The sequence below is a fragment of the Microtus oregoni genome, unplaced genomic scaffold (assembly GCF_018167655.1).
Source record: "Microtus oregoni isolate MIOR12 unplaced genomic scaffold, Mior012 000014F_ref0000157, whole genome shotgun sequence".
Lineage (NCBI taxonomy): Eukaryota > Metazoa > Chordata > Mammalia > Rodentia > Cricetidae > Microtus > Microtus oregoni.
In genome coordinates, this window is record NW_024543073.1 from 26,456,192 (window position 1) to 26,482,144 (window position 25,953).

At 35.3% G+C, this 25,953-nt stretch overlaps 1 protein-coding gene across 3 annotated transcripts in view; it reads right to left on the minus strand.

The window, feature by feature from the left end:
• The window catches only part of Edil3 (EGF like repeats and discoidin domains 3), a 434,158-nt gene that overhangs the window by 185,455 nt on the left and 222,750 nt on the right, over positions 1–25,953 (minus strand). For all 3 annotated transcript variants that reach the window (XM_041663625.1, XM_041663624.1, XM_041663623.1), the window contains one exon: positions 3,163–3,276. In XM_041663625.1, the coding sequence (XP_041519559.1) occupies positions 3,163–3,276 (114 nt within the window). The remainder of the gene's footprint in view (positions 1–3,162; positions 3,277–25,953) is intronic.

The following is a 25,953-nucleotide window of genomic DNA, read 5'->3' on the forward strand; positions in this document are numbered from 1 at the left end:
AATAAACCTAGCTCTAAATTTTCAAAATTTGTTCACAGTATTGCTATAGGATAGGATCATTTCAGGTTCCCTATCCTCAGCTGCCCAAGGAACTAACTGGGGACATCGCCTTGGGCTCATGGGAGCCACTCTAGGTTCAAGTCTCTTGCCAACCCTAAGGTGGCTCCCTTAACTAAGAATTGTGCTTCTGTGCTCCCCTATCCATCCTTCCTTTATCCCAATCATCCTTTTTCCCCAAGTTCCCCCCATCCTCCCCTTCTCCCTTTTCTGTCCCCATCTCCCCTTACTCCCATCCCACCCCACCACCAAGATCCCAATTTTCTCCCCGGCAATTTTGTCTACTTCCCATAGCTAAGAGGATAACTATATATTTTTCCTTGGGTTCACCTTCTTACTTAGCTTCTTTAGGTTCACCAATTGTAGACTCCGTGACCCTTATTTATGGCTAGAAACTAATTATGAGTGAGCACATCCCATGTTCATCTTTTTGGGTCTGGGTTATCTCACTCAGGAAATGATCCTATCCTATAGCAATACTGATGAATATCTTGCATATCACCATAAAACCTTCATCTGGTGATGGATGGAGATAGAGACAGAGACCCACACTGGAGCACCGGACTGAGCTCCCAAGGTCCCAATGAGGAGCAGAAGGAGGGAGAACATGAGCAAAGAAGTCGGGACCATGAGGGGTGCACCCACCCACTGAGACAGTGGGGCTGATCTATTGGGAGCTCACCAAGGCCAGCTGGACTGTGACTGAAAAAGCATGGGATAAAACCGGACTCTCTGAACATGGCAGACAATGAGGGCTGATGAGAAGCCACGGACAATGGCACGGGGTTTTGATCCTACTTAATGTGCTGGCTTTGTGGGAGCCTAGCCAGTTTGGATGTTCACCTTTCTAGATATGGACGGAGGGGAGAGGACCTTGGACTTTCCACAGGGCAGGGAACCCTGACTCCTCTTTGGACTGGAGACGGAGGGGGAGAGGAGTAGGGGGATGGGGAGAAGGGTGGGAGGAGGGGGAGGAGGGTGGGAGGAAGGGGAGGGAAATGGGAGGCTGGGAGGAGGCGGAAACTTGTTTTTTTTTTCCTTTTCTCAATAAAAAAAAAGAAAAAAAATTGTTCACATATATTATGTTTTGTTGCAATCATCGGTAGAATTATTAGAACAAAGGTTGATTGAGGCACCTACACTATTTTACTCATCTGCTATCTAGAGCAGTCTGGTATTCTGTAGTATTATCTTATTTCCTATGGAAGAGTTTGGTTTTGTTTTTGACCCCCATCACCCCAAATCATATGAGTCTCAATTCTTTTTTGGCTTTATGTTCTGGAGTTATGAATTATAAGAGCTCTATGGGTAACTATTTTATCCACAAATAGTGTAGTGATGAAAATGCATTTTTGTGTCATTCCTGAAATTTAATTATGTCCTATTTAAACATTCAAGATATGCATATGGTTATTGTGAGCTACAAAACCCAACAAATAAAATCAAGTCTGGTTATTTTTAGATTAGCTAACTAATATACTTTCAATTTTCATTGCATTATTTCAGCTTAAGTATCACATCCAGTTAAACACACATGACAAAACACATCCATTCTCATAAGGATGTGTTTATCATTACAGAACATCATCATTTTTCTCCAAGCTGTTTATGAAATTGGCCCCCTGAGCTCTTGAGCTTGTCATTTAAAATAATCAAGGGAAACTACACAAAGACTTTAATTAGAGGAATTTTGTGATACTTTAATAAATACAGGGACACCTAAATGATATTCATGCCAATCAAAAGTGATTTCATTAAGAATAAAGAACAATGAACTTTAATCAAATCTTGCAATAAATAAATGGAAAATAGTACATGTTAAAACAAGTGTGTTGTGTGAACTATATACAAATCTAAACTGAAATTATTTTGCCTTAACCCACCTATATAGTTAATAAACAGCTAATAATAACATATTTAAAAATGCCATTAGACAATTCTGATACCTGATAGGTAATTTTCATGTTAAATGTGGAGTGTTGCCTTATACTTATAAATGCTGATTGGCCAGACAGGTTGTATAGGCAGGAAAATTAGACAGGAAGTAAAAATGATGCAATGAGAACAGGAGAATTCTGAGAAGGAGGAATTCCTCCTACTCCTGCCCAGACTCTGAAGAAGCAAGATATGAGCTGCCCTGCTGAGAAAGGTATTGAACCAGGTGGCTAGCATAGATAAGAACAATGGGTTAATATAAGCTACAAGAGCTAATAAGTAGCCTGAGATAATGGGCCAATCAGTTTTAACTTATAGAGATCTCTGTGTGATTTTCTTTGGGGCTTGCCGGCTGTGCGGTACTGGGTGGGACATAAATCCCAACAAGCAAGATACATCTTGTGACTTATGTTGTGAAAACTTGGGAAAACCATATGAAACATCAGCCTGAATTTCTATAGCTAAATATCAACCTGCATTATTATTATGAATTTGAATTAAGTTGTGTTATTCAGAGGGCACAAAATACATAAAATCAGCACCTTATAAAGTTTCCTTAATGGCCCAAATTATGAAATATTGTTATTGGTGTTATTATTTACAAAGGTTTACCTCAAGTTAAGCACCATTCCATTGATTACAGGCCTGTCACTCTTCTTTCCAACTTTAATTTAAAAAATTAACAATAAATTGTTAAGGAATAATTTCCTCCTACTTTTAACATTTTGTTAGCTATTAGTCCCAGATATCAGAACTCTACTGTTATAGGTTCCAAATTCTGGCTGGATTATAGTTTATCTCTGTATGTTAACTGCAACTGAGTTAATTTCCATTATATTTTCAATCCAATGCATCTCCCTTGGTTGGCATAAATTTTAGTGTTATGCATATCGATATGTGAAAAGGGAGCAATGCAGAAATAAGCCTGGGTATATGATGAGAAGCCCCCATTCTTTTCAGATTATGCATGTTGCATCTCCATGTCTCTAGACTGAATAACACCCCCAGAGAATATGTGTGTCAATAAGAACACATATGCGATGAGTCACTTCAATCAATCATGCAATCTCAAAGCAGATGATAATAATTTAGGTTCATATTCCATTGGAAATGTAGACTTAACAAGAGAAAGCAGGTTTATGTATAATGTAGTTACATTATAACACTTACTATGTTGACAGTTTCTTCCCATATATTCTCCTGGGCATTCGCAGGAATAGTTAGCAACGAGGTCTGTACATATTCCACCATTTCTGCAAGGCTCAGCTTCACATTCATTTATATCTGAGGCAGAAAGAACAAAAGAAGAGAAGTATTGACACAAATGTGTGGATATTAGAAAATGTAAGCATGCTACTCTTTTGAGTTTATGTGCACAGCTTTAAGAATACAAATGCGGCTTAAGCCAGCATTTTATTTTAAAAAATTAGATCAATTTTAAATAGAATTGAGAATCTATGCAAGACCAACAGACTTAAACCATTCCACAGTTCTAAGAAAATATGATTAGTTTGGGGAAATATTTGGTGCATCCTTAGAATTAAATCAAACAAATTAGCCCTGATAGAGAAAAATTGTTTTCTCTTACAAGATCTCAAATCTATCCTGCAGCAATAACTGCCAATTAACACTGTCTCATTTCATCTTAATTCATTAAAATTCTAACTGACAGAGAGGTTTTAGTTTCTAAATAGTTTGTCTTTGATGAGAAGCAAATTAGAGTTAATAGCTAAAGCTCATTTCATGTAAAGTATAATAAGTGTAAATGATGATCGCTTCCTAATCTCATTCATGAGTTTCTAAAGTTAGGTTGGCTAGAGGGACTTACCTTTGCTATATCATCGCTACATGATGTAAAACCATGCAAAACAGAAACCATTTAATGATTTACACTAATATCCATGATAGTTTTAGACAACACAAAAAGTAATGTGAGTTTTTAAAACTTTTTCTTTACATGTATTTGTGTGTGTTTGCATGTATGCTTTGTGAGTGATTTGATTACACTGTGTAAAGATATGTCACTGTGTGTGGTTTAATAAAAGGTCGAATGGCCAATAGCTAGGCTAGATGTATAGTCAAGACTGTTGGACAGTGAGAGTTCTGAAAAGAAGAAATGCAGAGTCACTAGCCAGAATACAGGGAGCAAGGCACCCAGGAGGAGAGAAAAGTCACGAGTCATGTGGCAACACACAGATAGATAGAAATGGGATAATCTTAACAAGCATAAGCTATAGGTCAAAGTTTTATAATTAATAAGAAGTTCTCCGTGTTTTTTTTTTAATTTACATTTTTTGTGATCTGACAGCCCAAAGAAAAAACCTATTACCTATGGTATCCAACATCTGGCCACATATATCCACATAAGGCCTAAGAAAGTTTACAAAAATCTTCAAAACATAGAGTCAATTGATGCTTCCTGGTGACATCAGTCACTCCAGTGGGCAACAAACAGAGGTTTGACTACCACCTGGTGTCTGGGCTGGAGTCGGTACCATTTGCTAAGCTGAGCCATATGGTTTCTGACATAGCCAGTTTTAGATTTGTTTCATGTACTCAGTTAAGACTGATCCATATTGTAAAGACCTCTAAACAGGTTACAGTGTGTTTAAAAAATGTATGGGGATTTAAAAAAAGAAAAGAAAATGGGTATAGAAACTCATTGAAGAATTATTTTAAATGTAAAATATAAGATAAGAATTTAAAAGATAGAATAAAATATAAAAAGGAAAAGCCACATTAAGATGGAAAACACAGAGAGTCTAGAGCCTATATAGTGTTTTGTTCACTTTTAAGTTCTGAATGCTAATGAACAGAAAAGAACAGATGCTGAGAGATATTGGACTGTGGAAGGGACTGCTGAATTAAAACAGCTTAGAAATTTTGGGAATGCGTTAATTTAGAAATGCAAGTCCAAAAATGTATTGCATTGGGGAAAAGGTTTTGCTTTTATTTTCACAGAAAATGTAAATCTTTGGTTTTTATTCAGGTTAAAGATGATCAAGTTTGAGAGGGAAAGACTTCCTGAAAATTGTAATTATAGACATTAAAAAAAGTAAAAGAACTATGAGAGGTGATACATATTTTACCTGTTCAAAAATAAAACAAAAAGTCATCTTTGGCTGGTGTGTGTACAATATAGAATCCTAACTTGTGTCAATGCAGATATGTATATAACCTTTAAATGTTTGTTTGTTTTCAGATCAAAGGAACATGGATCCAATAAAAATAGGTGGCCCAGGTACTCCAGTATCTCAGAGAACCTCTGTTGCAGTTTCCTCAGAGTTCTGTTTCCAGAAAAGTTTCAAGGCTTCTGGCTGAGATGGTCTAACCTCACAGACTACTCTAGCAAGGACTACAGATAAACCTTGCACTTTCCCATTCCACAGAGAATAGACAACAAATGTTGTGGCTAGTTTTTGCAGGACATGGCCATTAATGAAGTTTTCTCAGGGTCTTTTCAAGATGCCATTACTCCTACTCAACAGGATGTACCCAAAAGAATATGATGCCCACATCCCCAAGAGTTTAGGTTGGTGTTTTTGTAATTCTATTGGTATGGATGTTACAGATGCTTGTCATCATTTATCAAGGTTAGCAACAAGTTGTTACTGACCATGATCAGGAATAATGTTTAACAAAGGAGATTAGATTAAAGGATCTTTTTTCTGAAGGGAAAAATGGAGAATACATTAGAGAAATGATGGGATAAAATGGTAAATTATTGCATCTAATTTTGAGCAACCACTAGTATCAAATATTTTATATTGGTATGGATTTTTATATTGATGCAAATTTAAAGTTAGTTTTATTTTACTGTGTGTATGTTTCTACTCTTGTTTAAAGTATACAACTCATTAAAAAATGTAAAGTTTTAGTCCTTGAAATCTATTTAAGATATTTTCAAAAGACATGTCATCTATATCAATCAAATTTATAGTCAAATTAAATATGTTTTCAAGGTCATACAGAGATATAATTTAGATAAATATTTCAAACACTTTGAAGACTTACAGAATATGGAGTTTAAAATGTCATAGCAAGATAAGGCTTTTCATCACAGTGAAGAATGTCTGCTCCTGGCAGCACCACTTTACTTCAAAAAAGAATGACAAGCATCAAAAAATATTCATGTGGAATTTAGTTTTATTGTGGCAAAAGCTTGCTATTTGAAAAAAATTGTTCTTGCCTCTATTACTGACAGTATGCTGTCACAAGCAGGGCACAAAACAAAGATTCTGCTAAACTTTACCAAGACAAGGTGAACCAGTCCTTCAAAATTTCTGCTTTATGGAAAAGTCTGTTTTATTTAGTCCTATAGACTGAATATGGATGCCCCAATACTACAGGAAACTTGGGGGAGATTACTCAGACCTTCAGATGTCTCTGGCATTTCTTAGTTGTGGAAGATTCTTGTTCTGCACTTTCTATTTTTTAGGCAATATTATATCCTTCTGGGGTCTTTGACAAAGTAGCAGACTAGATACTTATAGATTTCCTTAATTATGATAGAAGGTAAATTAGGTATAAAACATTGTTCTCACCAAGATAAAATTAATAATAGTAATTTTTTCTGAATTTGCCAAATGCAAATGGATAGAACGGGCATTGCAAATATAATTATAACCTGATAATTACTCTTATTGTATATAGTTTTACCATGTTAGAGTTAAAACCCTTTCCTTTATAATTAGACAAAAAGGGAGAAATGTTGTGAAATTTTTGATTATACTGTGTAAACATGTGTCACTGTGATTGGTTTAATAAAAATTAAGTCACTAATAGCTAGGCAAGAGGTATAACCAGGACTTCTGGACAGAGAGAGTTTGGTGAAGAAGAAAGGTAGAGTCATTAGCTAGTCATAGAAGAAGCAAGACATGCAAGAGAAGAGAGAAAAGTCACAATTCTTGTGGCAACACAAAAATGACTAGAAATCAGTTAATTTAAGTTATAAGAGCTGACTAGGAACAAACCTGAACTATAAGTCAAGATTTCATAATTAATAAGAAGTCTCCCTGTCATGATTTTGCATTTGAGTATAGTGTGGATGTTAGCTAGAAGAGGATTTTGGGTTTCCTAGACTTAATGTGTTGTAAGGAAAGGGCTGCTTGTTTTTCCCCTGGCTAGCTTAGCCCCAAAATAACCACACAGAAACTGTTTTAATTAAAACACTGCTTGGCCCTTTAGCTCTAGGCTCTTATTGGCTAATTCTTACATCTTAATTTAACCCATTTCTATTAATCAGTGTATCACCATATGGCAGTGGATTACCAGGTAAAATTCCCAGCATCCGTCTCCAGTAGATCCATGGTGTCTCTCCTACTCTGCCTCTCTTCCTTCCAGCATTCAGTTCTGTCTCCCCCACCTACCTAAGTTCTGCCCTATCAATTAGGCCAAGGCAGTTTCTTTATTCATTAACCAATGAAAGCAACACACAGAGAGATCTCCTACACCACTTATGAGCAATTGTGATCCTGCTGATGTGAGTGCTGAGAACACTGTCATATTTTCTGGAAGGATTGCAAGATGCATCCCTGAAACATCATTCCACTGTATTTTCTTTGTTTATTCAATCTGATAAAATTCTCATTTTTTTGGTCATATCACAATTTTAATTATTTATAGTGTGATGAAAATCATTGCACTCTGATGTTGTGAGAAGTCTTTCAACCTTTAAGATACTGGCCCACTTTGGGCATGGTCTTGTATACTATATAAGTACAGATGAATAGCATGCAAGGCCTTTTTGTTGCTGGATTCAGTTCCAGTTCCTAGGCATGAGGACTGTGAATTGCTCCCCTACTGTGAGTTTTTCCCCAAATAAATAAACCTTTTTTATACTCCATTCTGGGCTATTGTGGCACTCTTTGGTATGAAAACATCATTCATTTTGTTGATAGTACAGTTTATGACAATGTTCAGTTTTGGCTACCCTGAAACTAGCCAGAATTTTTTCTCTGTATCATATTTACTGAAAATTATCTTTGATGATATTATGTCAATGACTGATAAATCAAAGCTTCATTTATAAGAATGTATCATTTCTTTCATGAAGTAAGATACAAAATGTTATTTCTTTAGATACAGAAATATATCAGAATCTAAGTACTTATAACTGAACAAGACCAAATAAGAAAAAGATAATTTGATTTTGGATTTGTGGGCACAACTTAATAAATGTAAATGAGGACAAGATATAGATGGTATTTCCAATCAGGAAGCCAATAAAAATAAGAATTCTGAGGATATGAAATTGTATTTATGTGTACAAGCCTTCCACATTTGAAAGGAGTGTGGGTATCCCAAAGCTAAAGAAATAAGGAAGGGAACCGATTACAAGAACCACTTGTTGTCTCCTGACCTAATCTGATCCTATGTTTTAGCTCTACAGACTTAGAACAGGGCAGAGCAGTGTCCTCTTATACTGACAGTTTAGCTTGTGCTAAGGAAACCTTTCTCCTGTGGATTTGCTAAATAAACAGGGCAACAGTGGGGATCAACTTCAGGTGACATTAATAGCTATAACATATAATTTTATTTTTGAATATAAGACATTGAATGTGTTCATTTTAAGTTTCAAATACCCTACAGCAGCTAAATCATACATTGTTAGGGCTTTAACTTTTAGAAGAATTGAATTTTCACCACCAACAATGTAACGATAACGAGTTTTTTTATGTTAGCAAGATGGAACACACTGCTCTCTTTGTTTTGCCAAGTCTCCCAGATGTTTGTAAAATAAATAGTCTTATCAATATGTGAATGTGAATCAAAGAGACAAATAATCTTTTAAAACTTTCAACTATAGGTAACTTTAAGGCATATTGATAACTAATAACAAAACAAGTTATAATTAAGGTCATCTGATTCTTCAAATAAAGTCAACATAATTATCCAGAGATTAAAATCATATAGTTGTATTTGCTGATCTCAAAATGTTCTATAGACATTACCCAACTGTGACAAGAAAGGGTTCTTTTAAAATTTAAATGTATACTTTCTAGATTTTTAAAACACAAAATGCCTTCAAATTCAAATAAATAAAAAAATCCTTAAATAAATTATATGCTTAATACAATATAAAATTTAGCAAATCAACCCATGTGTCCTTATCTAGTAACATTCAGGAATAAAGAGCAGGCAGCAATTACGCAGAAATGCTTATGTATTAGTGTAATGCAGCTCTTTTGTTGATGGTGGCTATTTGCACTGTGATTAACACTGCAAGCAGTCTAAATGAAAACTGACCTCAATTTGTGCAAATCATGTTTAATTAAAGACTAGATAGAAATGTTCATGAGATACAATGTAGTGAAATGAAAATTGAATCTGTATAATAGATTGAAGGTATTTATTTTTGTCACAGATCAAATCATTATCATTTTCAGAAAAAAAGTCCACATCTATTTTCAATATTGTGAAATAGGGATTATATTTGTTTCTAAGAAACACATGACACTGTAGTTATTACCTTTCATAAATAAAGATTGCCATGCCCAATCACATTTACAGTTCAAGTATAATAATAATAACTAAGCTTCTATGACTACGTTGTAAGAATATTTAGTGGTTTCATAATATATTCCTAATAAGGTAAAGAATCTGACTTTGCTACTCACCATTTTTGAATAGTACATGGGTGTGTTTGGCACACAGAGAACATAATACATATAAATTTTTATATTCACCATAGAGTATCATTGGTACCCTGTGGCCATGATGCACACACAATTTCAGATGACTCATCTTTCTGAGTTTCCCATGAGAAACTGAGAGTTTTCTCATGAATTACCTTTGCCTTTTCTTGTGGCCCCTTTCCTATTTTCTGTTTGTTTTATTTTGCTTTTTGATGAAGAAAAAAAGTAAATGAAAATGAGACAGTATGAGAAAATGAACAGTTGGAGTTCCTTAAAATAAAACAATAATTTATGAGCCTTGATTTTTACCTAATTACACAGGCTTATTCATAACTGCATAATATAAGATGCTTAACCATGGTGATGTGCTTATTTCCTGTAGCCTTGTAAATGCTGGTAGCTATGATGGCTAATCTTGGTTGTCAAGTGGATTTGATAGATAAACAAATAAGGCACACACTTCTGCACAAGTCTATAAGGGTATGATCCGAAAAAAAAAAATCATCTGAAGTGGAGACCAACTTCTAGATGACAGTGCCTTCCAAATGGGTGTCCACATAGAAAGAGGTCCAAGGTAAGAGTGCTAATTTTTTGACTGCTTATTCTCACTCCTTTTACCTGTTACTGGAATCTTTCACTGACATCAGTACCTAGTTTCATTGGTCTTCTGACATTAGTACAAATCTCACAGTTCTCCAGAAATCCTCCCCTCAACACCAAATTTAACTCTACCCTATCCTGTGGACTGAGCAGTTATTGGATTTGCAGAGTTACCAGATGAAGAAAGCCACTGTGGGATTAATTTTGCAAGCACATCTAACAAATCTTCTCAATAAGTGTTTATTTGATTTGTTTCTAACTTTAAGAAAGAATGAATATTCAGTGTACTAGTTAGTGTTATTATTATTATGGTGAAACACTATGAAGAAAAGAAGCATGGAGAATATGAGGGTTTATTTTGCTTTAATTTTCATATCATATTTCATCACTGAAGAAAGTCAGGCTAGGAACTAAACCAGGGTATGAATTAGGAGGCAGGAGCTTATGCAGAGGTGGTAGAGGAATGCTCCTACTGGCTTGCAATTCTTGTCTTGTTCAGCATGCATATGTAGGATTCCCCTCTGTATGCTGTGAATACCATTGGTTAATAAATAAACTGTCTTGAGCCTGCACAGGGCAGCCTAGTGGTAGGTGGGGAAAACTGATCTGAAAAATTACAAATTGGTGTGCCAATGTATGCCAGCTAAATCCACATAAAACCTAAGAAAGCTTGATTTGATTGATACAGTTTCTGTGTGGTTATTTTGAATCTGGGTTGCCAGGAATGAACAAATGGCTTCCTTACTATAGTATACTATTTTGCAGAACCCAGAACTGCCATGCCAGGAGCAGACACACCCACAATCACTAATTAAGAAGATGCCCTGCAGTTTTGTTTATGACCTAATCTTAAGGAAATCAAGGATTAGTCTTCTCCAACGATTCTAACTTGCATAAAACTAACTAGTGCACATGGTAACCAGCTTCTGAGTATTTATAGTCAATCTCTCATCTATCTATCTATCTATCTATCTATCTATCTATCTATCTATCTATCTACTATCTTTCATCTCTCTATATATGTATAGTTATATATCTTTCTACATAGAGATTATAATCTCTTAATTGTAGTCACCTGTACAGATAAAATAAAATTCTGTAGTTTCAACATACAGTGCCACAGAATATATATATTACATTCAAATTGGGAGGACTGGGGAAATGATAAGAAATATTGGACTCAAAACAGACCAAAATCCAGCATGGCAAAATCCAAATCCTGTAGTTCTATGTGTAATATCAAAAACTTATCTGGTTCTGTCCTCCCAGCTTTGCTCATTGCAACACATTTCATTTTCAGGCTGGTTCCATGCACAATCTACAACTCTTCTTGGCATTTATCCCTCAGTTCTGGCACTTTACAAGTGCCTTCTCGGAGTCTTCACCATAATCCATATTCCACTTTCACAGATTTATGCAAAAGAGCCTCTCAGGGCCTTTATAAAGAAACTCCTCTGCCCTCCAAATATTCTAAACAGCTATCTTAACAAGAGAAAGAATGCTTAACCCCTTTAACCTTGTATTCTTTCTCACTTAAGACCAGAACAATGTGGCCATTCTTGGCAAATTTGACTGACTTTTAAGGCTGGAACTTGCCCTGCCCCCTTGAATGGAATTTACATATCTTGGATTTGTTGGTGCTTTTTAGGGGCAGAAAATTCCTCAGACATTTCCTTCTTATATATTTTAGGATTAGCTGTAAGGGATTTTGCCCTGAAGCCACCATATCCTTTATTCCATTTGAAATCAAGAATTTTCTTATTTCTTTAAGCACAAGCGTTGATCTAACATTAATTTCCTCATACTCCACTCCCCTCAAACTGTACATTTTGTATTTCTGTCTTGCTTGCTCTTTTTTCATTGCAGACCTGCATATGGGTGACCATTAATAACCATGTGGCAGGGCCAATTTTCTGCTAGCTTAAAATCTCTGCCAACAAAATTAGCCCCCAAAACTTCAACTTAGCCTCAGGCAGATTCTTAAGGCAAGGTTCAAAAGTTGCCATATTCTTTGTCAAAATATCACAAGTCTCTAGCCTAGCTGTTAAAATTTTTCTCCCTGAAGCCTTTGCTCTCATCACTGCTATATTCCAGTGTGTTACTAGGCTCTACTTCTTCCTAGTAACTAGGAAGACTAATTAAGCCCCGCTTAGAGTGTTCAATCACTTTCCCTGTCTAAAGTCCCCAAATATTTCTTACTCCCCCAAAAGCAGAACGATCAAGTTTGTTAGTGCAACTTCACCCTTCCTATTATCAACTTCTGTCTTAGTCACTTTCATGGTGCTATTATATGACACCACGACCAAGGCAACTTAATGAAGAAAGAGTTTAATAGGATCTAACATTTTCAGATCTTTAGAGCTCATCGCTATCCTGGCTGGGAACAGGGTTTCAAGCAAACAGGTAGTCATTATGCTAGAGTAGGAGCTAAGAACTTACATCTTGATCCATAAGTATGAGACAGTGAATGAAAGTTAGGTAAGACCTGGGATTTTATGTCTAAAACCCCCTGCACTAGTGAGGAAACTCCTTTAACAATGGCATGCCTCTTAATCTTTCCTAAACAGTTCTACTAATTGGAGACCAAGTATTCAAACATATTACTCTATGATGATCATTCTCATTCAAACCCCCACAGTCAATATGAATACTGATCTTTGGAGAGTTCATCTTATATACACCAATACCCTGAGAAGTATTTAGCTATTCCTTGTATTCTTAGCCTGAGTGTTTTTCTTGTATTTTGTGCAAACAAAAATCTAAAGCCGGGAGTGACTGGATGTCAATTAACTTTGGAAAAACAAAGTTGCACTTGATAGTTCTTTACTCATGCCTTTCAAAGTCAATAGATGATCTACTAAGACTTTCTTGTAGCAAAGATAATTTCAGTTGTTGGTTAAGTGGCTTAGTGAAGAAGGGGCAGGAGAAAAGCTGCTTAGATACACTACCTTAAACTGTAATTGGAATATAGTTTCATAGAGCAAGGAAGATCAGTTCCTTATATGTTGTAATAGGAGCAGCGGGGCTGCATCCCCAGCACCCCGGCCGCCTGGCTAGCTTATGCCCCGAAATAACAACACACAAATTGTATTCTTTTAAACACTGCTTGGCCCATTATATCTAGCCTCTTCTCATCTAACTCTCACACCTGGACTAGCCCATTTCTAATAATCTGTGTAGCATCAGTCTTACCCGGAAAGATTCAGCATGTCTGACCTGGCAGCTTGCTTCATGGCGTCTGCCCTGGAGAGGGGAGCATAGCCTCTGAGCTCACTTCCTCTTCTTCCCAGCATTCTGTTCTGTTTACTCCTCCCACCTATGTTTTAACCAATGAGGGCCAAGCAGTTTCTTTATTATAATTAACCAATGACCTTCCTCCATCACTTATAGAAGACAGGATGGCTGACAGGTTAGTGGGCTGGGAAAGGATGAGTGATGGATGGCCAACAGGAAAGCAGAGTGGAAAAGGGTGACTGATGTCTATTTTAGGGTTCATGGCCTAGGTTTGGGTGAGATGGCTGAATGGGAGGGAAGGACAGTGGTCTCAAAGATTGTCTTTCTAAATTTCTGGTTAGAACTCCAAGTAGCTCCAGTATGATGAAGTGTAGTGGTGGCTGATACAGGAGCAAACAGGGGAAGGGAGCTGACTCTGGAGTTTTCTTAAGTTGTTTGTATCAAGTTCTTACAGATACTTTCTGGTAGGTACTAAGAACCCATGTGTGTAGCTACATTTACTTTGCCAACTTTGGATAACTGTATTTTAAGTACTGTGCACATGTTCATTCTAGAATACAAATCAATTTGGGGAAAATCTGTTTTATTTTCTTTCTTGGTTGATATCTAGCCTTTCTTCTCCATGTATAAACTAAGTCCTAAAACTTTAAGCTGGTACAGGGATCCACAGACTGAACACACTTCTTTTGATACAATAAGACAATGACAGGATTTTTTTTTTCTCAAAGATTAAATTTCTGGATCTCCTTTGTTTACCTTTGGGTGTCCTTTCTCCTTATGATATTGTTAGTGATAGAAACTTAGTTATGGAGGGTTTATTTTCAAGATTCTACCAATATTTATTCTTCAAACATATCTCAGCTTCCCATTTAACTATCAAAGATTACACCAATCTCCTATCAGTTATTGCCTCACAAACTAAGGCATTTGATAATTTCTCTCATCTACAGCCTTTACTTTTTAAAATTTCTCTGTCAAGTTTGAATAGCTATTGATGAATTCATAGAATTCTGTTCTGCCAAAAACATACTGAGTTTTATTATTTCATAATAAGATCCACCCCGAGCATTTCCAAGGCATTTCTGAACCAGCAATAAAAGTTTTTTAATCTTGTATGTCTTTATGTCTTTGAACTTTTTTTTTTCATTTTACTACCAGTAATTCATCTTAAAATGCCAAATTCCAAGCTATTTCTTCAATCACTGTCTACACATGCCACTCACTATTTTATATTGATACCTAGGTAAGTTTCCATTGTGAAAAACAATAGTTAACATAAGCTACAAATCAAAGGTTCATTTGCTGGCCATTTTTCCTAAAATATCATATTTCGTACTCATTCTCTGCCCTGAAAACTTGTCAATTACTGCTGTGGGAACTGCTTCAGCCAATAGCCTGTAAGATACTAGACCACTTGAGTGTGTTCTCTTGTACTATAAATGCTGATTTAAATTTTGCACAGACTGTCTCTATCACCTGCTTCATTCAGTTTCTCTTCCACACTGGTGAAGAGGACTGTGATCTGTGAGTCAACCCCTAAATAAAGAAACCTTTATTATACTCAATTCTGAAGTAGTATGGGACTACTTTATAGTATCCATCTACATCTTGCACCTACATGGATACCAACTCCATGTCTACTGGGATCGGCGCAAAATGTCCTTGGCCAAAGGTCTCCCACACCTGCCTACCTGTCTTGATTTCACCTACTAATCATTTTTTTCCCCCAAAATCCCACCACTGCAGAGCCACCTATTTGGTAGGCCAGGTGCCTGGTAACTTGGCAATTTTTTTTGGCTCATGCATGCTTTCCCCCTCATTATCCATGCTGCACAGCAACTTATGCAGTTTATGGTTTGTATTCCTGGATCAAGAGTTCTGGGTTCCTTAATATTCTGGCTATCAAAACACTCTGTGTACAGAATCAAATTTAATTGCTCTTAATTTGTCAAGCAAAGCATATTTGTCAGTATTAAAGGAGACACCAACTCAGAACTATGCAGGCCTTGTCTCTCTGCCACACAGCCGCAACCATGACACCTGCTGGTCAATAAAGATTGTTACACCTACAACAACTTAACTGAAATCTCATAACAAAGCTGATCTAATGGGAGCTCACCAAAGCAAGCTGGACTGGGACTGATGGAGCATGTGATCAAACCGGACTCTCTGAATTTATCGGACAAAGAGGGCTGACTGAGAATCCAAGAACAATGGCACTGGGTTTTGATCCTACTGCCTTTACTGGCTTTGTGAGAGCCTATTTTTTGTGGGATGCTCACCTTCTGAGACCTGGATGGAGGGGGGAGGACCTTGGACTTCCCACAGGGCAGGGAACCCTGACTGCTCTTTAGACTGGAGAGGGAGGGGGAGGGGAATGGGGAGAAGGGGAGGAAAATGGGAGGAGGGGAGGAGGTGGAAATTTTTAAGTAAAAATAAATAAATAAAAAAATCAATAAATTTGGAAGTTATATATTTGCAGATTGTATCAACATCCAGGAATTTAACAATCTGTTTGTTTATATTTTGGATGGTAATCTGCAAGACTTACGTGGGGTTTTTTTTTGATACATCTATTTATTTGATATTGGGACTTAGCTTTGTTTTTCATATTATATTCTTAAGAAAGTGGTTTGAAAACAGAGCCAAAAATGAGGCACTTTTAGAAATGATACTGTCTTTAATTATTAACAGCTAGCTCACAGGATTAATATTACTAAAAATTAAAAGTTAGCTGAAAAATTAATACCATTGAAAAAGTAATATTAATTGGACAGACAAAATTCAATTCATATCAAATGGTGCTGAGAAATTATCTGAAAGAATTTATACTGTTGAATTTGACAATTGAAACCTGTTAAAAAAAAGTTATGATAAGTTAGTAGATAGAATATCTCTCCAGGATGGCAATCTGCACTAAATCCAAATAATACCCAAGGATGAGAAGTTATCCTTAATGGAAAAATTTCATACTTTGGATGTGTTGACCTCACAATGAAAACCAGGAGATATGCTACTTTGGGGAATGGGTTTTACTCTTGTTTCCACAGGAGAAGAAAAGCTATGGACACCATAAAAACTAAAAAAAGATTCAGTTTGAAAAAGAGAAACCTCTTGAAGAAGAAATGACAGCTCATCCACAGAGGTGACAATAATACAGGTAGTAAGGAAACCTCATAAAGGTTGGGGCAGGGTTCTGTCTTTGCAAGAAAATATCCATCTTCAAAATGTCTAAAGATCTTGGATATCTAGATGCCTAAAGAAGAAAAGATAACTATCCAGAAAGAGTCACTAAGCAAAAAGAAATCTGACTTATGATGCTGTATCATCTGCAGGGTAACCTGAACACGTATATATCTCTACTTAAAAATTAAAGCTAACTTTGGATTTGAACAGCCGGGCGGAGGTGGCGCATGCCTTTAATCCCAGCACTTGGGAGGCAGAGGCAGGCGGATCTCTGTGAGTTCGAGACCAGCTTGGTCTACAAGAGCTAGTTCCAGGACAGGCTCCAAAGTCACAGAGAAACCCTGTCTTGAAAAATCAAACAAACAAACAAACAAACAAAAAACAACTTTAGATTTGAACAATGACTATTCTCTAAATCCAAGCATGTTGTTAAAAGAAAAATTCAGAGTCTCATATAAGGAGTCATCTGTTATGGGACAGAAAGAAGAAAAAAATTAGAAAAAAATTAATATCACTCCATGCCTATTTTTTTCTCTTTGTACCTTTCATTGAATATATGTCTATATGAATAATGTTTAAGTTTTTCACAATGAGCAATAAATTTTCTTAAAATAACCTTTGAAATTTCCAGAAATCAGATGGGGCTCCACAACAACAATTCCACCTGGTTGATATGACATTATGATGATGATAGCACTTTAAGATCAGTTTTGGGTACCAGGTGCTGAAAATGATTCCAACTTGGTTAGCTGAAGTGGTGTACCTTCTTAAAATATTCTGGCCAGAACTTTAAATAATAATTCAGAAAAACCCTAATGAATACTCAGTGACAATTGCAATTACACCAGACAGTAATCTAGAATTTCAACCATCATTTTAGTTTTACAGGATCTCATAGAAAGAAATCACCCCCATGACACCTGGAAGCAGTTCTGGAAGATGACAACCCCTCTCCCAACGAAGTTTGTCTTCGCATAGGAACATCAATTAGAAATTGATTATAACTGGTATGGGGTTGGAGGTTGAGGTGGAAATTATGTTGGCTCAGGGATTTCTTTCGAATGAAGAATAGGAAATTGGGATAATAGGTAGATTAGTGTGTGCTTACACACACTAATAATAATTATGAGTAATAGAGTTAATGCTTGTAAGCTATTATTTATAGATATTTACATTGATATAGATTCTTGAATTTGATATAAATTCAAATTATATTTGTTATATTGAATAATCTCCTATTTCTGTTTATCATATTTGTACACTTATAAAATTTTTTGTCATATTGTATGCATGCATGCTTTTATCTCTGCTTAAGATATTTTGTATATTGATACAATTTTAGGATATATTTAGCACATTTCACTATACATTTTTAACCTCTGGTCAAATTACTTATACATTGTTTACATTTTGAGGCCATTGTCCTCCTTTGCTGTGCAGTTGTTTAAAGACTATTTAATATTCTAATATGAAGTCTTATTCTTTAAGATATATAGATATAAAAATTATATGTCATTAGTCATCCATGTTTGTTATACTTATATTTAGAATAATTAGATTATTTAGATATTTAGAGATTATATTCTGCATAGATAGGTAATCTTTAAACACATCAAAAAACTGTAGAATATAACACTTAAATAACTTAGGTTTTGTTGACGTGAGACATGATTACTCCTGGCAGCACTGATATATTCCCAAGAGAATGTTGGGCCCTGAATACATTCCACTTGGAGCTTGCTTCTTTTTGGCAAAATTGAATGTTTCCTTTTTAAGAGATTTTATCTTCTGAATGGATAAACACTTGCCAGGTGATCATGGTATCCTGTGTTCAAATTCCAGAACGCATCGAAAACCAGACTTATTATCCCAGGCCTACTGTCCCAATGTTGCTACATCCAGAGGAGAGGCAGAGACAGGAAAATCGCTAGGAGCTTGTGGACCAGCTTGTCTAAGGAATACATCTATAAACAACAAAGAAACCCTGTCGAAAAAGGAAGATTATGAGAATTTATACCCGAGGTTGTTCTGAATTCTACTTGCTTGTAGCACAGATGCACCTGCACTCTCACACATGAATGTGTACACATACATGTGGCTCACACATACCCATACACTTGATTCACACATATAAAACATATGAGTTATAATACACAAACCTGACTCACATGTACATGTACACCTGGCTCACACATACATACATCTGACTCACACACATAAACCCACTGATAAGTTTTTTGTTCCAAGATGTTTTCTTTTTTTAATACATCTTAATTTAGACACAATTTAATCACTTTCCTCTTCTCTTTCATCTTTTAAATTCTTCTCATGTCCCCCCTCTCAAACTTTTTTAATGCCTATATTATTTTACCTCAAATTGTTGGACTCTTTTCTACTCAATAAGAGCTATAGTAATAGTGATATATGTACCCGTTAATATTATGTATAAAATGTACCTACCATAATTAGCAAAACAGCATTGGATTTCTCTAGAGGAAATGTACAATATTGCTTAAAAAGGAAATTAATTTGTCTGGTGCTAAAAGATGAGCATGAGGTATCTTTTTAGATTTATTAAACTGGTAAGGAACATGAAAGAACACAATATTTTCAGGAAAGCAAATACTTTAAGTGTAAGGAACATACACCATAGATGACTTTGCTTAGCGAGGGGGGGCATTAACAATGAGGGTTAATATGAAGACAGAGACTAGATTTGGGGTCATTAATGATAGGATTAATATGGAGACAAAGCCTCGATTTGAGGCCATTAAAGATGGGGTCAATATGGAGACAGAGACTGGATTTTATGGTCATAGAATCAAATTTGGAAGTTTGAACTTTAGTCTTTGGACACTGAAGAATTTACTAGAAATTGGAAAAATCATTCAGAAAGTCAGAGATAAACATGTTGAGTACATATCAATCAAATCCTTAAGATATTAGTTACTATGGTTGTGTAATTTTGAACTTTGGGCATAGTTTGCAAAGCATATTCTGGTTTATCAGATGTAATGAATAAAATTCAATTTCATGGTATTTTTGTAATATGCTTCTTGTTTTATTATTATTTGCTGGAAATGCAAACAATCTTGGACATCTATATTTACTTGAATAATTGGACTTCAGTTTTTGACCGGAATGTGATTTCCTGTTTTCATTTTTTTTCATACAAGCATTTTAACTTTAGCATATGGTGTGTTTTAAATTTTGTACATTCAGCAGACCATTGAGGGAAACTACATAAAGTAGAAAATCATTATTGACAAATGGTTTTCCTTAGGCTCTTGCTCAAGCTAAAATCTATTGCTTTCTATTTGTAAAGCAGTTCATAATTTTTAGGCACTTCCTCTGTGTGAACTTTAATAAGTTTAGCTGAAGAGTGGCATAACAGGAAAATGTGTGTGTGTGTGTGTGTGTGTGTGTGTTTGTATGATATCAACTAGTTACTATCATTATACATATTTTATAGACAAAAGAAGAAGAGAACAGCAAGGTTGAAAATGTAATCAGATTTCCCAGAGTTGAAACAACAGTACTATAAACTGCCAGCCTCATAGTCTGTCTTAGGATCTGCAGTATTCTTTATTTCAGCTCTCACCTCCCAACACATTCACTACCACTCCACACTTCCCTTTAAGGTTCTGTTTGATATGTCAGGAGACTCAACCATGAAAACTTCAACATATATAATGGAATAGTGTTTATAATAACAGAAATATTAACATATTTCCTCAGGGTCAAAGATTCTTGACCAAAGGTCTGAATTTGAATAACCCCCATTTCCACTTTTCTATTTATCTCTCTTATTAATTTTATTAAAAAGTTTAAATGTTTTGAGTTTCATGGGCTTTAAGAAATTTGCCTCTTAAATTCACACCTGTTATCAATGCAGATATTTTTCTTTAATGAAGGAGTTATTTTATTTTTGCTTTCTTTCACACACAACATTTAGCATTGTACTCAGATAAAGGCTTCCTTTTGCTTTAGATTTCTGATGGAGGAAGGTCATTGGTTAAATAAAAAGAAACTGCTTGGCCCTCATTGGTTAGAAGATAGGTGGGAGGAGTAAACAGAACAGAACGCTGGGAGGAAGAGGAAGTGAGCTCAGACTCCACAGCTCTCCTCTTGGGAGCAGACGCCTCAGAGAGACACCATGCTCCCGGCTCCTGGGCAGACGCGATGAAGCTCTGACACAGGATGGATCTAGGCTAGAATCTTCCCAGTAAGCGTACCAAGCCGTGCTACTTAGAATTTAGAAATGGGCTAGTCCAGGTGCGAGAGTTAGCCTAGAAAAGGCTAGATAGAAATGGGCCAAGCAGTGATTAAATGAATATAGGTTGGTGTTGTTATTTCGGGCATAAGCTAGCCAGGCAGCCGGGGTGCTGGGGAGGCAGCCCCGCTGCCCTTATTACTACAGATTTCTTCTTTCTAGAGGGTATAGACAGACTTTATAGCTTTGAAATAAATGTTTTGCTATTTACCCTGAGTAATCATTAATATTATTTTAAAATATCTTTTTGAAATGTAATGTACATGTTGAAAAGTAAACAAAACAATAAAGTTAATGAGTAATTGTTAAGAAGAAAATTAGTGCCCTTGGGAAAGTCAAGCACTTGAGTCCTCCCAAGCATCCCAAAGTCTTCTTGTTATCTTTCAATTCAACAGCTTTTTATAGTTTTTCAATGTAGTTTACAATTTTTTGATGTTAATACATATATATCTTCTGTTTTGACTTTTAATGTCATAGTTACAAAGTCAGTCATTCAGCATGTGCATTTCTATCTGTGGCTTCGTGCACATGGTTGTTACAGAAGACTATAATGAGCTCCTTTCATTGCTATATGTGTATCACTGCAAAATATACCACAGGCATTTTCCTGTTTCACTTGTAACGACACTGTGTTGTTGGAAATAAAAAGATCAGAGTCCATACTTGTAGCTGTCTCTTGATGCATTAATGTATTGAATGTCTTCTATGTAAAATGTCTAGTAGTAAAATAGCTGGCTCATTTAAATGCACACATTCAACTTAGCAGACAATGCCAGATGGTTCTGTAAAGTGGTGGCAAGAATTTCACTGCGACCAGCAATTTTGTTCATAGTAATTTTTGAAGACAGGAACTACATGAAACTACAAGTGACCACTTATTTCCTGTACAAGTTTTGAACAGAAAGGCTTAATGCCAAAATATTCTTTAAATAATCCACCAAGAAGATTGTTTTAAGGGGATAAACTCAAACTTTCAACTCACAGAGTTAAACTATGTGTTTCTGTTCGTTGGTCTTTAATTTTTTATTATCAGTAACTTTAGACTATGAATATTCAAACATTGGTTCTAAGTAATGTTTATTTAAATGTCAGGTACTTATACTCAGTTACAGTTTGTACATATGTAGAAGAATAAGTCAACCTAAACATTTAATTCGTTTATTTAAATGAGTTTTACAACTGCATTCTCAACTATAGATACAACAAGACTCATTAATGAAATATGACTATGTCCTTGGCATGCATATATCTATATATATCTATATATATATCTATATCTATATATATAGATATATATTGATATCTCCTAAATGTTGGTATGATTAAATAAATATGGAGGCACAATGGGGAATTAGGCAAAACTTTTAGAGTTTCTGAAGGTTAGATAAGGTAATTGATGGCAAGAAACTTTACAACTTTTAAACTTGAAGGGTTTAGAAAGAACCAGCCTGATCCTTTCAATAAGTTTTAGGATATACTCATATTATTTTATAGAATATTTTACTATATCCCTGGAGGAGAAGTAGGTACAACTATGATGAGGATTTTTATATACAGAAACTTCTCTGGCTTTATTCTTAAAGAAGTGGGCAGAATTTTTATGAAATATTTAAAAAGAGCAGCTCGCTCTTAGAGTTACTTGAGAGACAGTGGTTGATAAAAAGCGGTGCACAACCTTTAAGGTTACTGAAGTGCGTCATTAAAAAATACCACACTTGCTCACAAATTGTGACATTTAATTTTATTAAATTTGTACCTCAGCTATCTGTAAACACTGGAAGATAAATCAGTGGGATATCTATATGATGGGCTTAAGTTAACATTAATAAGTATAGAAAAGTCTCAAATCCCAAGTAGCTTCAGCTTCTATTAAATGAAACAGGGTGACTGGAGTTCTCTCATTCCTAAATCTTGTCTCCATAGTTACAGGATGTTTTGGTTAATCTTGGCAGAACTTAACAAAAAATATCTGCCAGTTAATTCGACTTTGGAAGAATTTGTTTCAAACCAACTATTCACTATTCATTGCTTAAAAAGTTAGCCATTATTTCTATAATTTATTTTTATGTCCATATTTGTAAATCCACACTAATCTCATGTTATTTTTCAGTAAAAGTGATAATCATGGTGGGGGTGATTCTAAATATCTTTGCTTCTGGTCCTGACCTTAGGAATAGGAACCAGAATTTTTAGGTAACCTGCCTGTAAAGCAGTCTTCACCTAGATGTATTCTACCACTGCCTAGGTTAGTATATTGAGAGGAATCCCACAGGACTGCATGGCTTGACAGAGTACAGACAGAGATGACACTTCTAGGGGGAAAGGAACAAATTCTGAGCATGAACTCCTATAGTCATATGGAAAGCAATATGGATACCATGAGAAAATTATAATTAGAATGAGTATATCAACTATCAATCCCAGTACTGGGTAAATACCAGAAGGAAGGGATGTCTTCCCATCAAGAGACATCTGCATGCTTATAATCATTGGACTATGGTTCACAAAATCTAAGATGTGGAAGTCATAGTGAATATCAACTCAGGAGTAGAGAAAATCCTTACAACAGAATAACAGCTGCAGAAAAGGATGAATCCTTCTGTTTAGGAGAATATGGATGGAACAGGAAATTACTATGTTAAGCAAAATATGCCAGACATAGAAAAAAAGTTATCACTTGGATTATATAACTTAGTTGGCCCTACTCATTAAATAATTTATGCTAGATCAAAAGGGACAAAATACTTTAAAGAAAGAAATTGCATAAGACAAATGAGCTCAAGAGGATACAGAAAACAGCAAAGCATAGAATTTTTAATAAGACAGGACATTGCCTTTGCTATAATTTACAAGTAACTAATATTTAACAGATTGCTGCAACAGGTTTCTACACATTGAAAGTGTCAGATAGAGACCTGATAAATACAAAAGGGCACCGAGTTTCCAGAAATGAAAACAATAATGAATTAAGTTAATAGAGAACGAACTGGGGAAAATAGTAGTTTAGATATTGTCCACACATGCTATATTCCCTGCAGATTAGTGAATGCTAAAGGCATATTAGCAGACAACACACAAAATAAACACAAAGGTACAAAGCACGCTGAACATCACTGACTTGGGGATCCGTACAGATGAAAAATTCCTATAATGTTCCTATAGTGGAAAAACAGAAACTTTGAGAGTAAATGTGCAAGTTTGTCCCAAACAGTATATGTATAGAGCTTAAGAGAGCCTAAACATGAAGAATTACACAAAAAACCCCCACTGTGATTACAAAAGTAATCCCACAAATATTGAAGGCTTTCCATAAGGTTTGGCAGTTTATTTGCGTGAAAAAGAAGAATTTAGGGTCATTCTCACCCCACTTATAGACTTCCTTGAAATAGACTGCAGACATAACAAATAAAATCTAAAGCTGTTTTAAAATCATGGAATGCATATTAAATAAAACATATTTGTGTGTGCTCAGTTGAGACAAAACTTTTTAAATTAGAATACCAAATATTAATCAAAAAACATTGATAAACTCTATGTGATCAAAAATGTAAATGCCTGATGCTCAAAGCCCAATATAAGTGAATTAAAAATCAAGCCCCAAATTGGCAGAATATACCTTTTAGTAAAGATTCTATAACAGCATTTACATTTGCAACATGTAAAGAATTATTGTTAACATCTTAATAAAAAATAAGTAACTTCAGAAAATGGTCAAAATGTTCATGAAAGCATGAATTTTACAATGGCAGAAAATATATGATGAGAAATTCAACACCTTTGTCATCAAAGTTATAAAGGAAATCCAAATTAAGATGCCATTGAATATGTGTTACAATGGCTGAAAATTAAGAAGCTTGCTTTAGTCAGTCTTGTTTAGAACAGAGAGTTAAACTTATATACAGTAGGTTATATATAAAGTAATACAATCACTATGAAAAACAAATCGACAGAACCTCATGTAAACATTATATCTGCAGTAGTACGAAACCAGTTGACCCTTACATCTTTTTCCAATGCAGATGAAAATAGGCCACTCTTTATTTTTAATGGAATCTTTATTTAAAATATTCCCAAATTTGGTATTCATCATTTGTATGTATATATTTTAATTGCAGCAGATAAATACCATTCATCACTATTTATCAATAAAATGGCTCTTAATATAAACAATAGATGAAAAAAGCTCAAATAAACTGTTCTGAGTAAAGAAACCAAAGGAAAGTACCTATTATCTGATTCCATTTTTATAATTTTAGAGAATGAATTCATCTGTGTTGACATAAAGTGTAGAGGTTGAGATAAAGTTACAGGCACATGAAGGGAATGAGTGAGTGTGGAAGGCAAAGAGGGCTCAGAATATCTAGAAAGGTCCTGGTTTCACAGATGCCCTCCTGTGTCAGAATGGATCATACTCCAACATTCAAAGAATATCTTATTCTCTGTCAATTGTTTCTCAACAAAGCTGGAGAAACAGTGATCATCCAATGTATTCATTGGCTGTGAGCAGAGAGCTATTCAAACACACACACACACACACACACACACACACACACACGCACAATGCACACCAACAATCACTATATCAGAAAATTAATGAGAAAATGCCAACCTCCCAAGATTCATAAAGGTGAGGCATTTTTCCTTTCCAATATATTTTGGCTCAAAACAAGAACTGTGCAGCCCAAATGAAATGAGGCAGGTCTTGCTAGGAAGACTGAGTAGTTTAATCAAACAACTAATAGGAGGAGCTATATTCATAAAAGTGAGAAAATTCTAGTATTTTGATTTAGTTTATGTGCCACTCTGAGGTTATTTCTGTCACTGAGGAGATGCTTTCCAGTGGCCTTAAATGAAGATGAAAGCCCTTGAAACAGATACTTTTCTTTTTCTCGTAGATGTTTACTTTCAGACTGAATCCCTTTCTGATATGTTAACTTTCAGAAATCTGAAACCCATTAGAGTGTACCTGGGGTTACTAATGCCTTCCCTAATAGTTCTTATTACCAGTAGATTTCTGAGGAAAATTCATTA